The 22404-nt window shown below is 34.2% G+C and overlaps 1 protein-coding gene across 1 annotated transcript in view; it reads right to left on the bottom strand.

Moving 5' to 3' along the window:
- The window catches only part of ptprna (protein tyrosine phosphatase receptor type Na), a 69870-nt gene extending 55550 nt beyond the window's left edge, over positions 1-14320 (bottom strand). Inside the window, 2 exon segments of the mRNA NM_001130588.2 lie at positions 3032-3082; positions 14011-14320. Of these exon segments, the coding sequence (NP_001124060.2) occupies positions 3032-3082; positions 14011-14086 (127 nt within the window). The 5' untranslated portion in view covers positions 14087-14320.
- Positions 14321-22404: the final 8084 nt, after the last annotated feature.

Genomic DNA, 22404 nt, shown 5'->3' with positions numbered 1-22404 from the left:
GCAAGAGAAAAATAAATTATACAACAAGCTATTGATTTTCACTGAAAACGCACATAAACACCGGTTATTTATACACCTCAATGTATGCAACAGGAAACTCAAAAGCCTTGACAGAGACCCAGATAACCGTCACTGCGAGCACAATTCAAAGAGTATTTGTGCAGCTCTATTGAATTGGCAGGTATATGTATGTGTGTGAGTGTGTGTTTGGACGTGATCGTGTGCGTAAGCAGCGGCAGTGACTCATCAGTGATTGTGGGGGCGTCACCCGCTTCCATGGGCTTGATGATGTCACTGTTACCATAGGGACACGGAGCAAGGGAGGCAGGGGCTTGAGGGAGAGAGGGAAGAGCAGGTGACAGAGTAATAGTGGTTTGTGGATGTGGCGATACACACACACACAAACACTCACTGGTGAATCCCTGATAAGAGCACTAAGTAACAGATAGGACAGGAAAATTATTCCAGAGTAGAAATTTAAGGTAAATAAGGTGAAATACAAGAAGTGTTTACAATAAAATATATGAAAATTTATATTCATTATTTCTAACGTCACATACTTTGGGATTTACAAGTCTGAGACCTCTTATATTTTGAGCTTTAACATTGAAATATTGTTTTTTTAAATAATTATTATGATTTCTAATTTCTATTTCTGTGTGCTTAATCTAACATGCAATGTTTTGTGACTGATGGTTCCATGAAACTACTGAGAATATGCTGCTTTTATTAAAGCAATAGATGATTTATATGGGTATCTACATCATTTAAATAAGATGTTTTACTGTATAGAGCACTTTTATATTTAGAAAGCATTTTCATCACTATTAAAATATCTGTCGTGAAACTAAAATATCAAAATATGGAAAGATAAAGTAACAGAAACGTTTATGTAGAAAATAAAGTTAGGTGTTTATTCTGACCTGTGGTTAAAAAGAGATCATGCAAACTTTTTAGATTTGAAATGTTTTTTGTTTATTACAAATAAACTAGTATCACAAATAATTCATATTTTGGAGCTTCACTGTATCTGTTTTAATTTTTCATCTAAATATGACAAAATTTATATTTATATCCCTTTTTGGGATAAACTACTGCTACACTCCATGAGATTTTAGCAGATGTTGTCTGTAAATCATGGTAAATTTTATTCTAACATTTTTATTATTATTTAGAAAACACTTAAGAATGATAGCCCTTAGTTAATGTATTTATTTACTAACATTAACTAAGTATGAATAATCGAGTAAAGCATGTATTAATTCAATAATATTTACTAATAAATTATTAAAATCCAAAGTTGTGCTTCACTCAAAAAACTATTTTGCTGCTTGTTCAAACCACTCATTTAAATTTAGCAACTTTTTTGGGACATCTTCTTTATTTTATGTTTGATCTGCTTAAAATTGTAAAGACGATTAAGCTTGATCATTTTTTGTTGGGACAACATGCTGATAACATTAGTTAATGTATTGTGAGTTAACATGAATGTACTAACGTTGCCAAAGATTGACTATTTGTTGATTTTTGCATATACATATATGTATACACACACACACACACACACACACACACACACACACACACACATACTACCGGTCAAAAGTTTCTGGTCAGTAGGATTTTTAAATGTTTTAAAATAAGCTTATCCTGATCTCCAAGACTGCAATTATTTCATCAAAGACACAGTACAAATAGTAAAATTGTGAAATGTTATTGCACTATAAAATAACTCTTCTAATGTAGATTTTTATTTTCTTATTTATTCTAATGTAGATTATTATTATTATTATGAACAGAATGTTCAGCTTCATTCCTGCAGTCTTCAGAGTCACATGACCACATTATATATATATATATATATATATATATATATATATATATATATATATATATATATATATATATATATATATATATATATAGTAATACAAGCAATATTGACTGAATAAATAATTTCATTTGAAACAACATACAATAAATAATACATATTTAATAAATAAATATTACACTTTTTTACATTTAATAAACGCTGACTTGATGAACAAAAGAACTTTATTTAAAAAAAAACAAAAACAAAAAAATAAATAAATAAAACAAAAACAATCCCAAACCTTTGACTGATAGTGTGCTGGTAGTGTGTGTATGTATGTATGTATGTATGTATGTATGTATGTATGTATATATAAACAAGTGGCTAATAATTCTGAAATGTTAAAACCTTAAACCTTTTTTTTTCTTTTAATTAAAAACTGTTTTTATTCTAGCCAAAATAAAACAAATAAGACTTCCTATATTCCTATATTCCTAAAAAATATTATCAGACATACTGTAAAAATTTCATTTGAGAAATATTTTAAAAAGAACAAAAATTGAAAGGGGGGCTAATACTTTTGAATTTAATATATATATATTAACTAACATTAACTAATGGACCATTATTTTAAAGTGCTACCATTATTTATTAATAAACACAATTCTTTCTAATTTATGCTAAAATAAATTAATAAATAAATAAAGCCATATTGCGCCTGTATCATTTTGATGTTTGTCAAGTTATTGCACCATATACAGTAAAAAGACATTTTCAATTTATCTTTTCATTCAAATTGTTATCTGGAGTTGCATTTTTATACCCAACTATTTTTATACTTTATCTCTAAGAGCTAATTCCAATTGTTACAGAATATAATGCAAAATACAACATTTTCCAAGGTGCTTCTGCATTTCCATGTAGACATCTAATGACGCAAATACCATAAACATCCGCCTCAGACATGACCGACAAAATCTGTTGACTAATGTGAAATGAGCGAAGCGAAAGTTCCTGCCATGTGAATTATTTAGCTCTGTGTTTCGTGTCCCTTGTTGTGTCGTAGCGCTAGCAGGATGTAGCAGAGCTGTGGTGTCGAGCAAATGATCCGGAACTCACAGTTAGATCATCAAGAGCAAAGAAATTAAGATGGAAGCATGTGTCCTTTTTTCCTCAGCTTCCGAGGTTTGGTTTATCTATGAACCGTGTGATACTCACCATCAGAGCAGAACTGCTCTCTGGAGCACAGTCTCTTCTCAAACAAACAGCCTGTGAGAAAGAGAAACAGAAGAGAGCATGTAAGACAGCAGGAGAAAACAGGAAATATAACACTTCATTGGCACCTGTGGAAAAACAAAAATCAAGTTCTGTCTATTCTGCACATACTGTCTATGAATGAAACTTCCAAATAATCCCAAATAACATCATTAGACTCAGTAAGATTTTTCAATGTTTTAAAAAAGATGCTAATTCTGCTCACAAAGGCTGAATTTATTTGACCAAAAATACAAATGAACCTGTTCAGCTGCAATTTCACATTTAATTTATTCCTGTGATTATAGGAGAATTATAGAGGAACTTTTATTATGTAATCACTATATAATCACTGTATAATCTGCCACTATTAAAATACACTGTTAAAACATATAGAAATACATTCAAGTGATGCAGAGCAAAACACACAGAAGTAAACAGCGGTCAAGTAAGACCATTCAGACAGCATATGCAACACGTATTGATGTATTGACCATGACAAAAACAACTTAAAAACAACTTTGCTCAACCTACACAGCAATAGCATGTATAGAATCATTTAAAAAGTGTTGAAATATGACCTTTAAGATGTGCAAAAACAGAAAATCATACAGCCATCAATATAAAGGCTAGAATCCTATTTGAGCCTGGAAATAATGTGATGCTCATGCTACACCACTGTTTCATGATGACTATGGGAAAAGCCTGTATATAAACTGTGGGTTTTGGAACATTTGTAGGAGAGAGATTGATCGACCAACTCTGCTGTAACAATAAACTGCTTCAACTTGACAACTTCGAAGACCTCAGCCTCTTTTTTGAAACTTAGAAGATGTCTAATGATCCAAAGCTGAAAGTTTAAAATGGTAGCTTTTATTTGCAATCTTACTTTTTTACATTCTAAATGTAGTCGCTTTCACTCTTAAACAATTTATTGCAGTAAATATTTCAATAATATTTGGTAACACTTTATTATGATGGTCTATTTGAGTATGAGTAGACTGTCTGCTTAATATGTGTTGATGCTGCTCCTTTAACAGACATCTAACTGACTATAGAAAACTTTGTAAGTATATGTAAATTTACACTAACCCTCACCCTCACCCCAACCCTAACAGTCTACTTATAATCTAATGAGAATTAGTTGGCATGTAGATACAATATAACCTGAATTCAACAAAAGGACCATCAAAATAAAGTATGAAAATAATTGGGTACATTTGAATGGTATTTGAATGGTAACAACAACAATAATAATAATAATAATAATAATAATAATAATAATAATAATAATAATAATAATTAGGTTTATTCTTGAGCAGATCACTGCTTTTGGCTAGTATCGATACTGGCTTTGCTTTTGGACTTTCTTTTCTCACTAGCAGGAAATAATTAATGGCAATACTAAGACTTGAACAGTTTTGTTTTAACCAGACAATAAGATGAGATTTCCATAATTTCGTTTTTGTTGTTATTGTTTTTTGTAACTTGTTGAATTTTGGACTTAAGGACTGCTGACGTACAGTACTTGGTCAAACCATTATATGCTTTAAATATTTTTTTTCTCTTTTTACTAAATTTACAAACTATTAATGTTGTGGAATTTGTTCCCAATGGTATCAAAAAGGGTCTCGAATGTCGATATTTTTCAAGGTATTATATCAAAGTGGGAAATTATAGTATCGTGACAACATGACAGGAATATTTGATGGAATATATGACACTGAAGAAAGACTGATCATGCTTAAACTTCAGCCTTAAACCACAAGAATTAATTATAATATTACAAATTTACTATACACTATAAAAACTACAGAGTTCCACACATTTTCCAACACAAATCTATTAAGTTAAAGTAAATAATTTAAGTAGATAGAACAAAAAGCAATTAAGTTTACCTAAAAGTCTCCAGAATTGTGTTGTTTCAACTCATTGTAAATAAGTTTGAAAAAGCAACAAAAATCGATTTTGAGTGTATTTTTTAAGTAAATGCAGCCTCTGTGCGCAGAAAAAGCTTGTTATAAAACATTAAAGCATCTTACTGATTCTAAAAAACTGGCTGCTAATGTATACATAAAATTAGCCAACGCAATCTCACGGCAATTCGTAACTTTTTGATTCAGTGGCTAATTCGTATGAATTCGTACGATGTAATTCGTACAATTTAGTACGATTTGCTCATCACCCAATAACGGTTGGCGTTAGGGGAGGGGTTGGGTGCCACGCCTCCTTTTTAAAATCTTACATTTTTATACGACTGAACTTTAGCCACTAAACTGACAAAACGTAAAATACTTACGATTCCTCATGAGATCAGGCTGAATTAACTGAATTGTCAAAATGAAACTCCATTGTTTTATGTTTAGTCCACTTAAGGTAAATTTGTAAAAACAATTAAGTTAACTTAATCAGTTTGTGTTGGGACAACATAAAGGAATTGTGTGGAATCCAAATGTTTTTACACTGTTTTTCATGCACTGTAAAAAAGCTGGGTTCCACACAATTGATTTGTGTTGGGACAACATGAAATAAATAGGTTTACTTTAAAAATTTTTTTTTACAAATTTAGTGGATTGAACATAAAACAATTAAGTTTCCTCCTTCAAAAAATGTAAAAATTGTGTTGTTTCAACTCATTTCAAATCAGAACTTTGAACAAACAGCAAACGTAATTTTTTAAGTGTGTTAATTTATCTATTACACTGTAAAAAAGTGATTAGTTACTTAGAGCGAGTAAACCAATTGCCTTAAAAGCAACAAGTTGACTCTACAAAAATAATGTAAGTAAACCAATTGTATTATGGAACTGTTAGGTTGACTTAATTTTTATAAATATTCACCTTTTTTTAAAGGGCACCTATAATGAAAAATCTACTTTTCAAGCTGTTTAGACAGACATGTGTGTAGGTATAGTGTATAGACCGTCATATTGGGGTGATATAAACACACACAGTCCTTTTTTTTCAATTTAACAACATAAAAACGGTGGACCAATTGGAGCGGTTTTCAGAGCAACTGCAACTTTACGTAGGAGTGCAGTCCCCCCGCCCACCAATATTGATTGACAGCCTCGTGTTACAATCATATCTTCAGTTTCTTGTTGCACGTCCGCCATTTTCAGCTTGAGTCAAAGCGATATCACTAAAGGAACACCCTTACTCTATTTTTTGATGAAAAGCTCATTGGGCACAACACAAGATCAATATTCTCCACATTATCGCTGTAATCGGAATTATTGCTTGTACATTTTGCGTGGCACGGTGCCGTGCATTTCGGAGTTCTGGGCGTGGGTTTCTGTCGGGGTGCACGTGGCAGAGCTTCGGGACAGCGGTTGTGTTTGCCCTGGTGGAGGCTTGTGTTTAGAGTTCTGGAATGCGTGGCGCGACAATTCGGGACACTTCATGTTTCTGCCGCGTCACTGAGTGTCTGGTGTGCCTCAGTCAAAGTTAATTCAGTATATGTAGTTATTAATCTCGGTGTACAAGCTCGGCACTTGTACACCGAGACTATACAAAGACAAAAATTATTTTGTACTCTCTGCTAGGTCTGTGTCCCGAGTTGTACATGTGCAGCTGAATGGTCATCCTAGCTTAGCTTAGCTTCTCTCTCTCTCTGTCTGTCAGCCTGTCTGTTGCAAACACAGAGCATGGGAGCTCTTGGCTCCGCCCCCTTGTTACATTGGGCGGGAAGCCGAAACTGTGAAGCAACACGCCCCTAAAACAGCAAACTGTGTAAACGCCCCCAACATGACACTTTTTAACAAATTTTAATACAAACAACAGGGGCCTCATGTACGAAGACTTGCGTGGAAATCTTACTAAAACATTGCGTACGCACAAAGCTGTAAATGTGCTTACGCAGAAAAAAATTCAGATGTATGAAACACTGCGTACGTCGAATCTCACGCATATTCTTTTGTACATCTGAATGAACGTGAAACTGAGCGCAACATGCACGAGCACAAAACCCCTCCCTGCTTCCTCCCCGTATGAATATGCTAATGACTATGCTAATAGAAACCCCAACGAAAAAGCAATGGCAAAAGCAAGCAAAAAGAGAAACTTTGAACAGAATGTGAATTGGAGGTGCTGCTTTCGGAGGTAGACCGGAGAAAAGCGGTGTTATTTGCAAGTTTGTTTTCCGGAATTAACAACAAAAGAAAAAAAATAGAGTGGGAGAGTTTAGCTGATGCGGTTAACACAGTTGGGTCTGAACATCGCACTGAGTAAATTAAAAAAGAAATAGTGTGATTTATATCTGTAAAATGTTGCATAACGCTTAACAGTCTCAGTGGTGCTACTCGTAAGACGCATGTGATCATGTATTGATACGATCGAGCATGAACTCGGCTCGAATCCAGCGTCTGATGAACTGTTTCTTGTTTTTTCCCCCGCTACATATCAGATTTTGCCAACTATTTATCACGAGAAAAACAAGTAGGAATCATCAATAAGTTCATATCAATAAGCATCATATTTTATTTGCACATTTATTGAATGGAAATGTTTCTGATTCACGCATGCAAATTCATCTTCAGATAGTGTCTTTATAGCAATGTGCGTGCGGTAGATCGCTCAGATTACATTGGGAAAACAGGCGACTGCTGCAAATTGTGCTTTAATGTTTAGCTGGTCAACTGTATGGTATGGAAACCTTATATACCTGCTGAACCCGTCTCATACAGCTGCCATTGCAAGGCTCAGACACTTTGTAGAGAGGAATTTAACACAACTGCCTCTAGGGGTCGCCAATGGAAATAAAACAGACACGCACAAAAAATGTGCGTACGCCTGCCAGAAAGCTGCCGTGAAGCTGCACACATTCCCCATTCAGTTCATCGTTAGTAAATCCAAACGTGAGTGATTCTGAGCGTGAAACCTGGCGTACGCAAAGTTTTTGTGCGTACGCAGTGTTGATACATGAGGCCCCTGAACTGTGTGTTGAACTGAACCTAAACTGGCACACTCAGAACAACCATAATATTAACATTAAATCATAAAAAGGGGTACACTGTGTGCCCTTTAAATAAAAGTAAACTAATCCGTTTTTTCAATACACCTTGAGTATATTTGGGTTTACTTAAATTACTTTTATAAAGTCAACTTGTTGCTTTTAAGACAATTGGTTTATACTCGCTTTGAGTAACTAATCACTTTTTACAGTGTATGATCATCAAGAGTCAATTACTGTATGTAGCTTGAACATATAAAAGTTATGTCCATAAAACAAATATAAACCATGCTTAATAAACATAGCTACTGTAATGTGAGAAACCGAAGTGACCTTTCCTTCTCCAGCACATTCATCTCAGCATTTGAACAACTCTGTCTCTCCTACTTTTTTGACTCCCGTACAAGAGTTACAGCTTGAAAACACAATCCGAGAGCATATGAACAATATTGAATCAGGGTGAATCAATGACGTGAATCATTCATCCGTGATGGCCTATGATTGCAGAAGCTTGTTTCCTCTAAGATGCGGAACTGCTGTGTGGGCTGATAGAAAGAGCAGGAGAGCTCTGGGCATGTGCCGAACACAGCTGATCAAATAAAGCAGCAACATAACCGCCAGTGAGCGTGCGCGTGTGTGTGTGTGTGCGTGTGCGTGTGTGTGTGTGTGTGTGTGTGTGTGTGTGTGTGGGAATCATCAGGCTGGCCAACAGCACTGCTGTCAGGGGAACCGAGCAGGACAAACAAAGATAAAGCGTCAAGCTGATAAAGCTGGAGAGAATGAAGTAAAGTGGCCTAAAAACAGATGTAGAATTTGAAAAGAATTTGTCCATTTTTTAGGTTGTAATCATTCTAAGTGGGATTGTTTGTGGGAATGTGACAAAAAAAATTGTTGCAAAACAAGAATGAAGTTTACTGGACATCAAGGAAACAACATACTCAAGTTAATCAAAATACAATTGAAGTCAAAATTATTAGCCCCCCTGAAATATTAGATGGCTTGTTTATTTTTTTTTCCTCAATTTCTGTTTAACAGAGAGCAGATTTATTCAACTCATTTCTAATCATAATAGTTTTAATAACTCATTTCTAATAACTGATTTATTTTATCTTTGCCATTATGACAGTAAATAATATTTGACTAGATATTTTTCAAGACACTTCTATACAGCTTAAAGTGACATTTAAAGGCTTAACTAGGTTAATTAGGTTAACTAGGCAGATTAGGGTAATTAGGCAAGTTATTGTATAACAATGGTTTGTTCTGTAGATTATCGAGAAAAAAAATTTGCTGAAAGGGGCTAATCATTTTGTCCCTAAAATGGTGTTTAAAAAATTTCAAACTGCTTTTACCCTAGCCAAAATAAAACAAATAAGACTTTCTCCAGAAGAAAAAAATATTATCAGACATATTGTAAAAATTTCCTTGCTCTGTTAAACATCATTTGGGAAATATTTAAGAAAAAAGAAAAAAAATGAAAGGGGGCTGATAATTCTGACTTAAACTGTACATGTGTACAGTTTCCTTTACTATGTTTAATGTATTTTCCATTTACACACTAAACTTGCTAAATTTAACCATTTGTTTTACTAAAAAAAAATAGATACTAAAAAAACTTTAACCATAGCTTAGCCATGGTATTCAAAGTAAAAGTGTGTGGTTTTAGAAAATAAAGTAACAAGTAAAATACAAGAATGGGCTATTACACTTTTACTAAATATAAATCATGGTTAAAAGGGATAGTTCATCCAAAACTGAAACTGGTGCCGTAATTTGCTCACATTCACCTGTCCCAAACATGTTTGACTTTCTTTTTTCTGTTAAACACAAAAGACGACACTTTAAAGAAAGCTGAAAACCTGGCTGTAACCATTGACTTTTACAGTAGTAAAAACAAACACTATGGAAGTTTTGCCTTCTGGGGGAACTACCCCTTTAAGTGGAAGAAAATGGGCTCAGATGTTAAATGTCCACCACATCTCAATATACAGCTTTTAATTAAAAATAAAATACATAATGGCAGTCAAACTTGTCTAAGATAATTTTTGTATCAAGTTTAACCAATCTTTCCACAATATATATATATAACAATTATACATTTGTCAATGAAATGCATTAGTTGTGTGCTGAATTGTACACCTGTCACATCATTTAATATTAATTTGGTTAAGAGCTTATTAGATAATATATAAACTTAATTTGTATATTAAATAGAGCATTTTTTTATATATGTGCGGTGATTAGATGACAGTGGTGGAAATGACATTTCAATAGTTTATTGTGAAAAAAGATGAAAAATAGCTTCACCGATTAGCTTTGAATTGATACTAGTCTTTCATGTATTCAAAGCATTCTTATTTACCTTCATTTTGTTTGGTTTTTAAAAACACCTTTGAAGGTACAGCATGTTTGGAAATGATGTAGAAAAAATGTATTTACTTATCAAGCAATATTTATCTGGATTTGTTGTTGATAAATTTGTTGATAAAAATTTTAATTCCCTCCATCTTGAACACTGTTCATTTTCATAGAAACCACCAAAATAATCTTTCACACAAACTTTTTAAAGCGACATTACAGTGTTGTTGTGGGAATGACACTGATACTGTGAGACAGCTATATTTTTTTTTATAAAATAATATTGATAATAGTCTCACAATAATAAATATAAAATATTTAAATGATTTCACTAGTGCTTAATTAAGATACATTAATAGACATCAGATAAATAATATTTTAAAATGTTATTTTCATTGTTGAAGTTTAAAACTCTGGCTGTGCGACAAGGTGAAAACAGTGATTTTGACACCTAAAAGGTGGTTGAATAATATGAAAAATATATAATAGAAAGGTAGTATTTTTTTAAAGTAGGGTTTATTGTTAGCTTGACAAAGAAAGGGATATTTCACATAAAATTAAACAATGTCATCATTTGTTTGGGTTTCTTTCCTCTCTTGAACACAAAAGATGATATTTTGAAAAAATCTAGAAACCTGTAACCATTGACTTCCACAGTATTTGTTGTTCCTTCAATGGATGAAAAAAAAAGTTAGGATGGAACCATGGAGGATGGAGGATGGTGAATAAATATTGTTTAATTATTTAATCTTTGTGTGAACTGTCCCTTTAACTTTGAGTGCCACCCTCATTTTCAAACATTTAGTGTTGCAGAATTTGCTCCACATGGTATCAAAAAAAGGAATTGAATATCGATATGTTTAAAGGTATCGTATCAAAGTTGGAAATGTTACCACACTACTAGAATATTTGAACTATTGTATATACTAATCAAGCTTAAACTTCAGCTTTAAACCATTCATTCATTCAATCATTCTTTTTCTTTTCAGCTTAGTCCCTTTATTAATCCAGGTTCGCCACAACGGAATGAACCGCCAAATTATCCAACACATGTTTTAGGGAGCGGATGCCCTTCCAGCTGCAACCCATCTCTGGAACACATCCATAGACTCTCATCCACTCTTACACTAAAGACAATTTAACCTACCCAATTCACCTGTAGCGCATGTCTTTAGTGTGAAGGAAACCGGAGCACCTGGAGGAAACTCACACGAACGCAGGGAGAACATGCAAACTCTACACAGAAATGCCAACAGAGCCAGCCGAGGCTCGAACCAGCGACCCTCTTGCTGTGAGGCGACAGCACTACCTACTGCGCCACTGCGTCGCCACTTTAAACCACAATAAGGAAATATAATATTGCAATTTTACAGTGCATTGTAAATAATGCAGAGTTCCACACAATTTATTTATGTTGTCCCAACACAAATCCATTAAGTTAAAGTAAATAATTTAGTAGATAGAACATAAAGCAATTACGTTTACCCAAAAATTAAATGTGTAGTCACATTTATCACTTTCAGTTAAATTATATTAAATAAATAGCAAAACTCACTGGACATTTCACATTAAAATCACATGAAACCTGCAAGAAGGAATGTAGCCTAATTTTAAAATATAAAAAATAAATAAAAATGCCGCCACAGGCATGTACCATCTATTTTTCATTAGTCTGGGTGCATACATGCAGCAGGATGTGATGTCATCCTCTCATTTCCACTAATGACTAAAATCATCACGCCGAGTGTTTTGTTCACACTGGATTAATGATTAAAAGTGCTCTGAATGTAAAACATAATTAACAACCCCAACCACTGATGGAGATTACAGGCTTCAACACATACAATGCAATTATGCTCAAACAGGACTCATGGCTTCATAAGCAACATTCATTCATTCATTTCCCTTCGACTTAGTCCCTTTATTTATCAGGGGTCGCTACAGTGGAATGAATTGACAACTTATCCAGCATATGTTTTACACAGTGGATGCCCTTCCAGCTGCAACCCAGTACTGAGAACCACCCATACACTCTCGTTCATACTCTATGTGCACTATGTATAATTTAGTTTATTCAATTCACCTATAGCGTATGTCTTTAGACTGTGGGGGAAACGAGAGCGCATGGAGAAAACCCAACATGGGGAGAACATGCAAACCCCACACAGAAGTGCTAGACTGGAATCAGCGACCTTCTTGATGTGAGTGCTAACCACTAAGCCACCATTGCCCTTCATAAGCAATATGTTTGCACAAAATTCTGAGGGTCTGCACAGATTACAATAAAATAGTCAAATGTAAGGTTAATCATATAGGCTACACCCAATTTTAAAAGGAATAACCGCTGTATTGTTTGCTTTTCAGTGTACTACAACCTCTAGGTTTAGAGTTATTATGAGTCATATGTCAGCCGCAATTTTTTAGATATTTTATTATATATAATCGAACACCATTTCATCTGCTTTGCAAACCTTTGCAGGTCTCAAACAAAACAAAGTAAGATAATAATTAATAATAATTTTGATATGATTGGATTTAAAGGGGAAAAACTGAAAGGTGGGGGATGAGAGATTGTCATTGTCGTTTTAAACGAATGACAAACTCCTACGTGCAAAGCCTGCAGAACTTGTGAATTTGTAAAATAAATGTCTGTACTCAAGCAAAATATGAATAAATACATAACAAAATTACCAGAAAATTAAATACCCATAAACATATCTATATGTTTTATTTTTCAGGGAGTAAAATTTAAAAGCAAACAGAACAAACTGAGCAGTTTTTGATGGCAGATTTTAAGGGCAGCTAATAATTAACCGCTGAGCTCCACCATTCATAAATGTCCATTGTAAACAACGTGAACAACGCACGAATAAATAAGATAGCTAAAAACCGTAAACAAGCAAACAAATCTCCCACAAACCGTGCAAATGTACCACAGAGACTGTTATTTGAGAACTAAAGATGATATAGGCGATATATTTAAGACTAATTAGACGACAACATATTCCAGAAAACATATTTGCAAATGGGTCACTCCTTCAGTGTCGCCAAGGATACAGAGAAGAGTCGTTTTGATTGGTCGGACCAGAGACGGGAGAGAGTAGAGTATTTTTATTAAATAAATAATGCCTGGATGATATGTATTGTGTGATTCATACACAGGTTACCGAGCAGATAAAGTGTCTAGATGCTTCCAAAATAAACTAAATGAGCATTGCCCCTCTCCATGGTGCTGAAACGCTGCTCTTCACTCAACGACTCCTCGTCTACATACTGTCCATTTCCACCAGTTGCGTGACACAGATGAAAACAGCTCAGCTTGAACATTAAACACTCTTTTTGATGCATGTTTTGGGTGTTCAGAATATTAGCTGAAGTCAATGAGTGTCAAACACAATATGCTAATATTGTCAAAATTGATTTAAAAAAATACAGATTAGCCTACATTACAAGTAAATGAGATTTTCACCACACAAAGCTAAACATTTGCTTTGACGAGAGGCGTTTGTAATATTATAGCTAGTAAATGTGCTCCTATCGTTGTCATAGGCCTTAAAAACACACCGTGTCCGTGCACAATGCAACAGATTCCATTGATAATAAGACTTTTTCCTTCTCTCCACATTAACACCTACCGTATTTGCCTGTCATCCCAAGCTGACAGAAGACAGAGATCAAAAACAGGGCTCTCCATACTCGTGGATGCATCATATTAACTCTATCCACGGGAGTGAAGTCGGCGCGCGTTGTTTTATCGCCCTCCGTCAACAACTTAAATCCACATTTTGTCTGTCGGTGCCGCAGGCTTGTGCTAAAAGCTCGTGTAGCACAAGTGACGGACACGTCAGGTAAGACAAATTAACTGTAGGCTTTCGTTTTAGGCAGTAATAAACACACACACACACTGGGAGACGTGTACGAATGGACAGAATTTCCGGTGCGGATCTGGAGTGGGAATCACGATCTTCCCCTTATCTGTGTGACGGGGACCCGCAATTACGTCATAGGGGGACCAGGCAGGGGATTTGTGAAGAGCTTTTCTTGCATGCATACGGAATTAAAGGAAGTTTAGAGACTATATACATAAAACTGCTGCTTTCTTTGCCTGTGAGATGAAAGAATGTGTGTGTGTCTGTTATTTTCGGTCACTGCAGATGTTGATAAAATCCTTCTGTTGGCAATAATTTCCTCCTTCCACGAAGAGACTGTGGAGAAAATGACATCACATATCACTGAGGAAAGGATGGGTAACACATTTTCTTTAAAGACCAATCCATCTCAAATAAATGTCCATTTATTTGAACCATATAACGTGCTGTAAAGCCTTTATGAACAAATAGTCATTTATTTTGAAGGATGTAAGGTAGCCTGCTTGAATTAGTCAGTTGTAGTTATTCTACACTGTTAATTATTATTGTAAATTACACAGTATTTAACTGTAATATGAACAGTTTTTACTGTAGTTATGCAGTACTGTATATTTAAAGTTGCATTGTGAAAACGACTGCTTCACATAAAGATATACAATACTGTAACTACATTCACAGCAAGGTAAATGGTGCTGAAAATGTAAATACAGCATTTTTACTGTAACGGATTTACAGTAAGTTACTGGCGAAGTGAACGTTAATATGAACTGTATTTAACTGCAGGACAGATATGCAGTACTGGATTTTAAAATTGCATTGTGTAAATTACTGTATATTTTACAGTAAATATATACAATATTGTAAATATACAGCAAGGTAAATGTTGCTGTAAATGTAAATACCGTATTTTTGCTGATTTACAGTAACTTACCGGCAAACTGCTGCCAGTACGTTACCGCACTGTAAAAAAATGATATGATCAATTAGTCCTGACAGCATGTGTTTTCAGGTCATTGTAACATATTTAACTAAGTTAATCATGTTCTAACTTAATTGTATGAGTCACGCAAGCTGTTTTAAGTCAGTATAACTTAATATAAGTTCAATGGACATATCAGGTTAATTTGATTCAGCTTAAAAATTTAAGGCAACAAGGATTTTTTTACAGTGTGTAGATTTTGCAGGAAATTGGTAACAGTGTATAGTTGTCGAGGTAATAAGAGTTTGATTTAGAGTAATATAGAGTAATTGTGAGTCACTTCAGCCGCAGTTTTCAGTTTTATAAATACTCTTTCCCCTGATTTGCAAGTCTTTTCAGGTCTCAAACAAAATGGTTTTAAAAAATAACAGATAGTTGGGGATAAGAGAAATAAAATTGTAAAAAAGTAAGATTTTTAACGGCGACGCAGTAGCGCAGCAGGCAGTGCTGTCGCCTCACAGCAAGAAGGTCTTGGTCGCTGGTTTGAGCCTCGGCTGGGTCAGTTGCCGTTTCTATTTGGTGTTTGCATGTTCTCCCTGTGTTCGTGTGGGTTTCCTCCACAGTCTAAAGACATGCGGCAGCGGTACAGGTGAATTGGGTAGGTTAAATTGTCCGTAGTGTATGAGTGTGTGTGTGAATGAGTGTGGATGTTTCTCAGAGATAGATTGCGGCTGGAAGGGCTGCGTGCAAACGTGTAAAAATGAATATAAGATTTTTTAACGAATGTTAAAACTCCTGCATAGACTGTATAACTTATTTTTTTCTCGAATGGTAATAATGTTGTGCAGTGGAAATGAAATACTGCTTCATATGGCGTTTCTGTCTTTGTTGTTGTTGTTGTTGTTGTTGTTGTTGTTGTTTTAAAACGTGATATAAACGTCTTTTAGACAGTTGACAAATATGAGAATTTCCTTTGTGTTCTTCATGAATTGTCTTCGTGTCACTCCATCTAGGGCAGAGGAAACCACTGTGATGGAAAAAACAAAACAATGTCAGAGACAGTCATCATTTATACGTCACCATAATCTGCCTCCTCTTGAGACAGTAACACAAACACGTCATATTTGTAAGGAGTTTCTTATGATTGTTAAACTGAGCTGTGGTGCCACCTGCCGTACTGACATTGACAGTGCAGTACTACACCCTGCAGCATTTAGGCTAGACAGCGTAAGATTTAATTTATGAACATGGCTTTGCAACTAGACTGCATTACAAAATAATGACCAAACTAATACGATTTTTTGCATAATTTCAAAATACTTACCATTATGAAAATAAGATTAAGTTGAAGTGCTAATATAAAATAAGAAAATCCTTTGTGTTGTAAAATGTTTTGGCATACAGTACAGTAGATTTGTTTGACAACTTTGTATTTGCTAATTGCAAGTGTGTGTAGGCCACAAGTAGTGCAATAAGTAAAAAAATGAGTATACAAAACTAAGTATACATTTATACACACAAAAAAATACTTACCTCATATATATATATATATATATATATATATATATATATATATATATATATATATATATATATATATATATATATATATATATATATATATATATTTAGAATGAGCTGAAATTATTTTTTAATAACTTCAGTCCACTTAATTGATTTGTCTTGGGACAACATGGATGAATTGTGTGGAGTTTCTGTTGAGCACTTATTTTGAAAAATGTTAGAAGCCTCTGACCATTGAAAACAAACATAATGCAAGTTGATGGTTTCAGGTTTTCATCATGTTTTTTTTTTTTTTTCTAAATATTTTCTTTTGTTGTCAAAGAAGAAAGAAATTCAAACAGGGTTGTGACAAGTGTGCAAATGAGCAAATGATGACAGAATTTTCAGTAATGGCTAAACTTTCCCTTTAAATAAGAACATGCTATACTTAAAGTCCAAAAATAGTAAACTATAAGTAGAAAACTGAATATATTCATGTGTAAAAAAACTACACAATTAGTAAAAACTAAATAATCAGTATAAGTCAAAGTTTACAACTGTTATGAATAAAATATACTACTGATTGGTTTTATTTAATAAACAATTTTAAGTGGTTAATTTATTCTGAATTGAAATAGCCCACTTACTATTAAAAATAATAGCTCATTATTGGCACTAAATTACCTCCATGAAGAATCTTTAGCATCCTTGAAACATTTTAATCTCACAAAGGGTTATATAAACAGTCTTGACAGGAATGGTTCTTTAAGAACTGTTCATTAAAATATTCTTTGCGGAAACTAAACCGTTCGTACATCTTCACCCAGATAATAGTTTTAGAACATTTATTTTTTAGTGCACAGATTTTCAACATGTACATTTAAGACGCTGAAAAAATATTCAAGGATGATTCATTGAATTTACAAAAGTTTTTAAATGGTTGTAAAATTTTGTTTAGGCTGAATTTAAAATAAGAATAAGAAATTACGTTGAACATTACTAAATTTAATTTGTTTAATTTCAGCCCAAAGTTTACAACAATTTAGCAGAAATATATATTTTTTTCAGTAGTACACATTCTGCATAAATTATACCTTCAGCATAACCATAATTTTATTTAGCTATACTTAATAAAATTACCTTGAAATATAATTATTTTTTGTAAGGATCATTCCACAACACTGTTTAAATGTATTTTTCTCAAACTCTCCAAAGTATTTATTCATTTTTTTTTCTTCTAGTAAATGATTTGTTTGAAATTTGATTTTGTTCTAGCTGTGAATTGAATGTCTAGCAAAGACAACACCAACTCCTGCAATATTAATATAAAAATCATTTCATTTACTAGAAAAAAAAAGAGAAAATAAATATTTTGGATATTTTGAGGAAAATACATTTTTTTTAAAAGTGTTGAATGACCCTTACAAAAATAATTCTATTTCAAGGTAATTTTATTAAGTATACTAGCATAATTTATGCAGAAAGTTTTCTACATAAACTCAAGTGTCCCTGTGTAAAATGTGCCTAAATTTAGCTACATTTTTACTTGCGTACTTTACATCTTTCAGACTGTCTGTCTTTACTGCCTTTACATGACATTTCCCCTTGTTGGAATCTGTGTATGTCTGTTTGGTGGGTTGCTATGGTGTCCAGAGGTTGTTTTTGAAAGACGACCTACTGGGCAACTCCCACCGCTGCCCACAACCCCCTGCCCATCTGTGGTTTCACATGTCCTGCCATTTAGACACCACATTCCCCCACCGTCTACACTAACAGTCTCCTGTCTTGGCAAGGGATCTGTACAGGCCGTACTGATGCCAGATCAGTTCAGTTGTGTTCAGTTCAGTCCGGTTCAAATGTGGTTAGAATATAATTTATTTCATACACTAGCATATATTCTTTTCACACTATGAGTAGTGTGTTCGTGGCACTTTCATCCGAAATACAACAGACAAAATAGAAGCAGTAAATTAATTTTATACAAAAAAAATAAAATAATAATAATAATACTAAAAACTTGAACTCATTCACAATTATTCTAATAGTAATTTAAATTATATACAGTAGCTATGGACAAACATAATAGAAGACATCAATATTTTTCTTTTCTTTCTTTCTTTTTTTATCTTTCGTTTTCTTTCCTAACAAATGAAAACATTTTTATTCCGACAAATTGTCCATTTTTTTTTATTAAACACAAACGTCATCAGATGTTTGTACAACAAAACAAATATCATATTATAAGCAATGGCAGCAAGATAACTTGGTTACTTAACTGATGAATTGAATGTATGATGTTATGTCATGCATTTCCCTTGAATAAACTGATTTGACGGCTATTAGTGCAGCACTGCTGGATTTCTGTTGTTGTTACCTGGCAACATAAACTCCGTGTGATGTTGACCTTGTCAGATTTCATTTTTAAACAGTCGTCTTCCACCTGACGCATCGGGTTAGTTTTCTGAGCCTGCAGTGCAAAAATAGATTATATTATCAGATTCTTGATGAAGCATTGTGGGAGCATCTAAACAGCCAGGTTAAATTTAGATTTTTTGAAGTGGTTCTTCAATGACATTGTTGCTGTTTTTGATCCAACAAATGAACACTCAAGATGAAAAAAGTCTAAATTGTACATGGAAACAAGAAAGAAAATATTTCCAAAGAAGTGGTCTAAAATGCAGTTACACTGAGCTTGTGTCGATATAATAACCAACACTAGAAGGCGTATTTTTCCCCAATGGTAAATGCATTGTAGTCAGGATAATGTAAACATGAGGGGGCTGTGATTGCAAGAATGTTATCGTATGGTTAAACTGTTTAAATTTGACGTCATATGCTTGTGTGTGTGTTATATCAAAGGTATTCTACTGTATTTGATTATACATTCAATCTACATGTGTGCGCACTGTAATGGTCTACAAGACAGAACAAAGGCCAAAGGTCATTGTAATACAAGTCAACCAGTAAGTTTGTAATGGACAAAATCCTGTGGTGTCCTGTCGTTTTTTTTTTTTTTTTTTTTAAATATACCAATTTAGTTTCCTGCCCTGCTGAAAAAAAACTGCTTAAACCAGCCTAAGATGGCAGGTTTTAGCTGGTCTACCAGTCTGTTCTTTTCCAAGCTGGTTTCCAGCCATTTCCAGTCTGGTCTTACAGTAGCTGGTCAGGCTTGAAAATGATCAGCCAAAATGAACTTGACCAGGCTGGTTTAAGCTGGATATCGGTGGTTTTGGCTTGACTCTCAGCCTGGCTATGGTCAAGCTGGTTTTAGCTGGTCATTTCCCAGCCTGACCAGCTAAGACCAGGATGGAAATGACTGGAAACCAGCCTGGAAATATCCAAAACTCCTTTAAAACCAGGCTTTTCAACTAGCTAAAACCAAACAACCTGTTTAAGCTGTTTTTTTTTCAGCAGTGTGGTGACAGTTTGTACTTTAATACACTGAAATTGTAAAAGCAGTTTAGAGTTTTCAAAAGTCTCAAATAGAAAGAAATGCAATTTTCTTGAAACAACACAATGAAACACTTGCATATACATACGCTGTAAAAAAATGCATGGTTCCACCCAATTCATTCATGTAGTCCCAACAAGTATCCATTAAGTTAATGTAATTAATGTAAGTACACTGAAAATAATATTCAAAGATGATTCCTTGGATTTACTCAAAAATTTTTACGTTAAGTGGTTGTAAACAATTTTTTCGGGCTGAATTTAAACAAACAAATTAAGTTGAACAATATTAAACTTAATTTGTTTGTTTAAATTAACACAAATAAATTGTTTGCAACAGTTCTGCATGCAACACTTTTTTTTCAGTGTAGATCATAAAACAATTTATTATTTTTTGTTTTCTTTAGTCATTACTGATGTGCAAGCTTATTAATAAAGTGCATTGATTTAAAGGGATGGTTACTCTTAAGAAAATCAAAATGTCCTCACCATTAAATCACACACAAGTGGTTTAAAGTTTTATGATTTGCCAGAACAAAAACTAGAAGTCAATGTTTGTCTCCTTGTCTTGTCTGTTTGCTATTTTATTATTCTTGGCTAAAAGCTCTATGTAGTATTTACAGAATTTATTTTTTACTGCTTTAACATTTCTTCAGTTAGTTTCTTTAAAAACATGTTCGTGAAACTTTCCAGTAATTTTACAATTCCATTTACTGTATTAAAAATCTTTTACACCTAATTTGTGAGCACAAAATGTCAAAGGAAAAAAAAAACCTCACATTTGAAGGTCAACAAATCTCACAAATTGTTATAGTATCCAAAAACCAAACTAAACATGACATTACACACAAGTCATGCGCTGCCGAGCAAACTACAAACTCCTTTCTGGTGTGAACTCATGTGGGCATGTCAGTATGTTAGAAATTGCATTCTTTAAGTTCCTTAAGGCACTTTCAGTGTCCTCACAAATACAGATCCCATACATTACATTCACAGATATACTGTACAAAAGATTTAACACATTATCAATTTGGATTGTGTATAAACACTTCTTAATAAAGTGTTTTGTGTGTGTGTGTGTGTGTGTGTGTGTGTGTGTGTGTGTGTGTGTGTGTGTGTGTGTGTGTGTGTGTGTGTGTGTGTGTGTGTGTGTTTTTGTCTGTCTGTGTGTGTGTGTGTGTGTGTGTGTGTGTGTGTGTGTGTGTGTGTGTGTGTGTGTGTCTGTGTGTGTGATAGTCGAGTCTCTGGCCTATCAAGACTCCATTATTTTTCCAGGAGGCCTTCAGGACAGTAGACTGGTGATGGGGTTCAGACGGGAAGAATATTAATAGCCATGACAGCAGCAGCTGTGGAGCAACATCGCAGCTTCTCGGTTACTATGGTCAGCCTGAGGAATGGGCCGGACTGATGGGGGTTGAGCGACAGGGATCTTATTTGGGATCGCATTTATCCGATGACACACTTACATTAATCGGATTTCCCAGGTGTAATGTAAGAGACAAACTAATTAAGAATATTCCACATGTGAAAAAATGATGTGGTACTACTAAAATATTAGGCCTTACTCATATGGTGGTACAATATTTTGTATGGGAGGAGATGCAAGTCACACAGCAGTGCTTGGTTTCTGTTTCAACATTCTAGTAAATTTTTTATCATAATTCACATATTTTAATGCAACCATATAAACATTACTGATGTGATATGTCAAAAAACAAACAAACTGCAGATTAGTAGCACAACAGACACTTAGACTAGGCCAGGGGCGGACTGGGACTAAAAATCAGCTCTGGCACTGTAGCCACATCAGCCCACATTATCACACCAACACAGCCCCACCCTCGGACATGCATATTCACTACTTTTATTGGCGTACAGATGGTAAAATAATATAAGCAGTACCATATGTAATAGATATTTAATAGATATTTATTTTGTGGTTGGACTTGTGAGGGAAACCAGGAGGAAACCCACACGAACATGCAAACTCCAAAATGAAACACCTAATGACCCAGCCGAGGCTCGAACCATTGACCTTTTTGCTGTGAGGCGGCAGCGCTACCCATTGTGCTGCCCCCTTTTGAGACTATTTCAGTTAATTTTATGCATTTGGCAGCGTCTGATTTTAGAGCAATTTTTAAGTTTCTCTGAGCTTTTTGGCAACGCCTTTCCTTTTTTACAGTTCATCTCTGACAATTAAATTGTGTTGCACCTAATGTTTATTTGACATTCTTGCCAGATTTTGATTATGTCCGCGTATCCTCTGATTGGGTCGGCCCATCTCGAAA

Source organism: Danio rerio, chromosome 9, assembly GCF_052040795.2.
Source record: "Danio rerio strain M-AB ecotype USA chromosome 9, GRCz13ab, whole genome shotgun sequence".
Taxonomy (NCBI): domain Eukaryota; kingdom Metazoa; phylum Chordata; class Actinopteri; order Cypriniformes; family Danionidae; genus Danio; species Danio rerio.
Note: the sequence above shows the minus strand (reverse complement) of the source record. Positions and strands in the feature narration are given on the sequence as shown.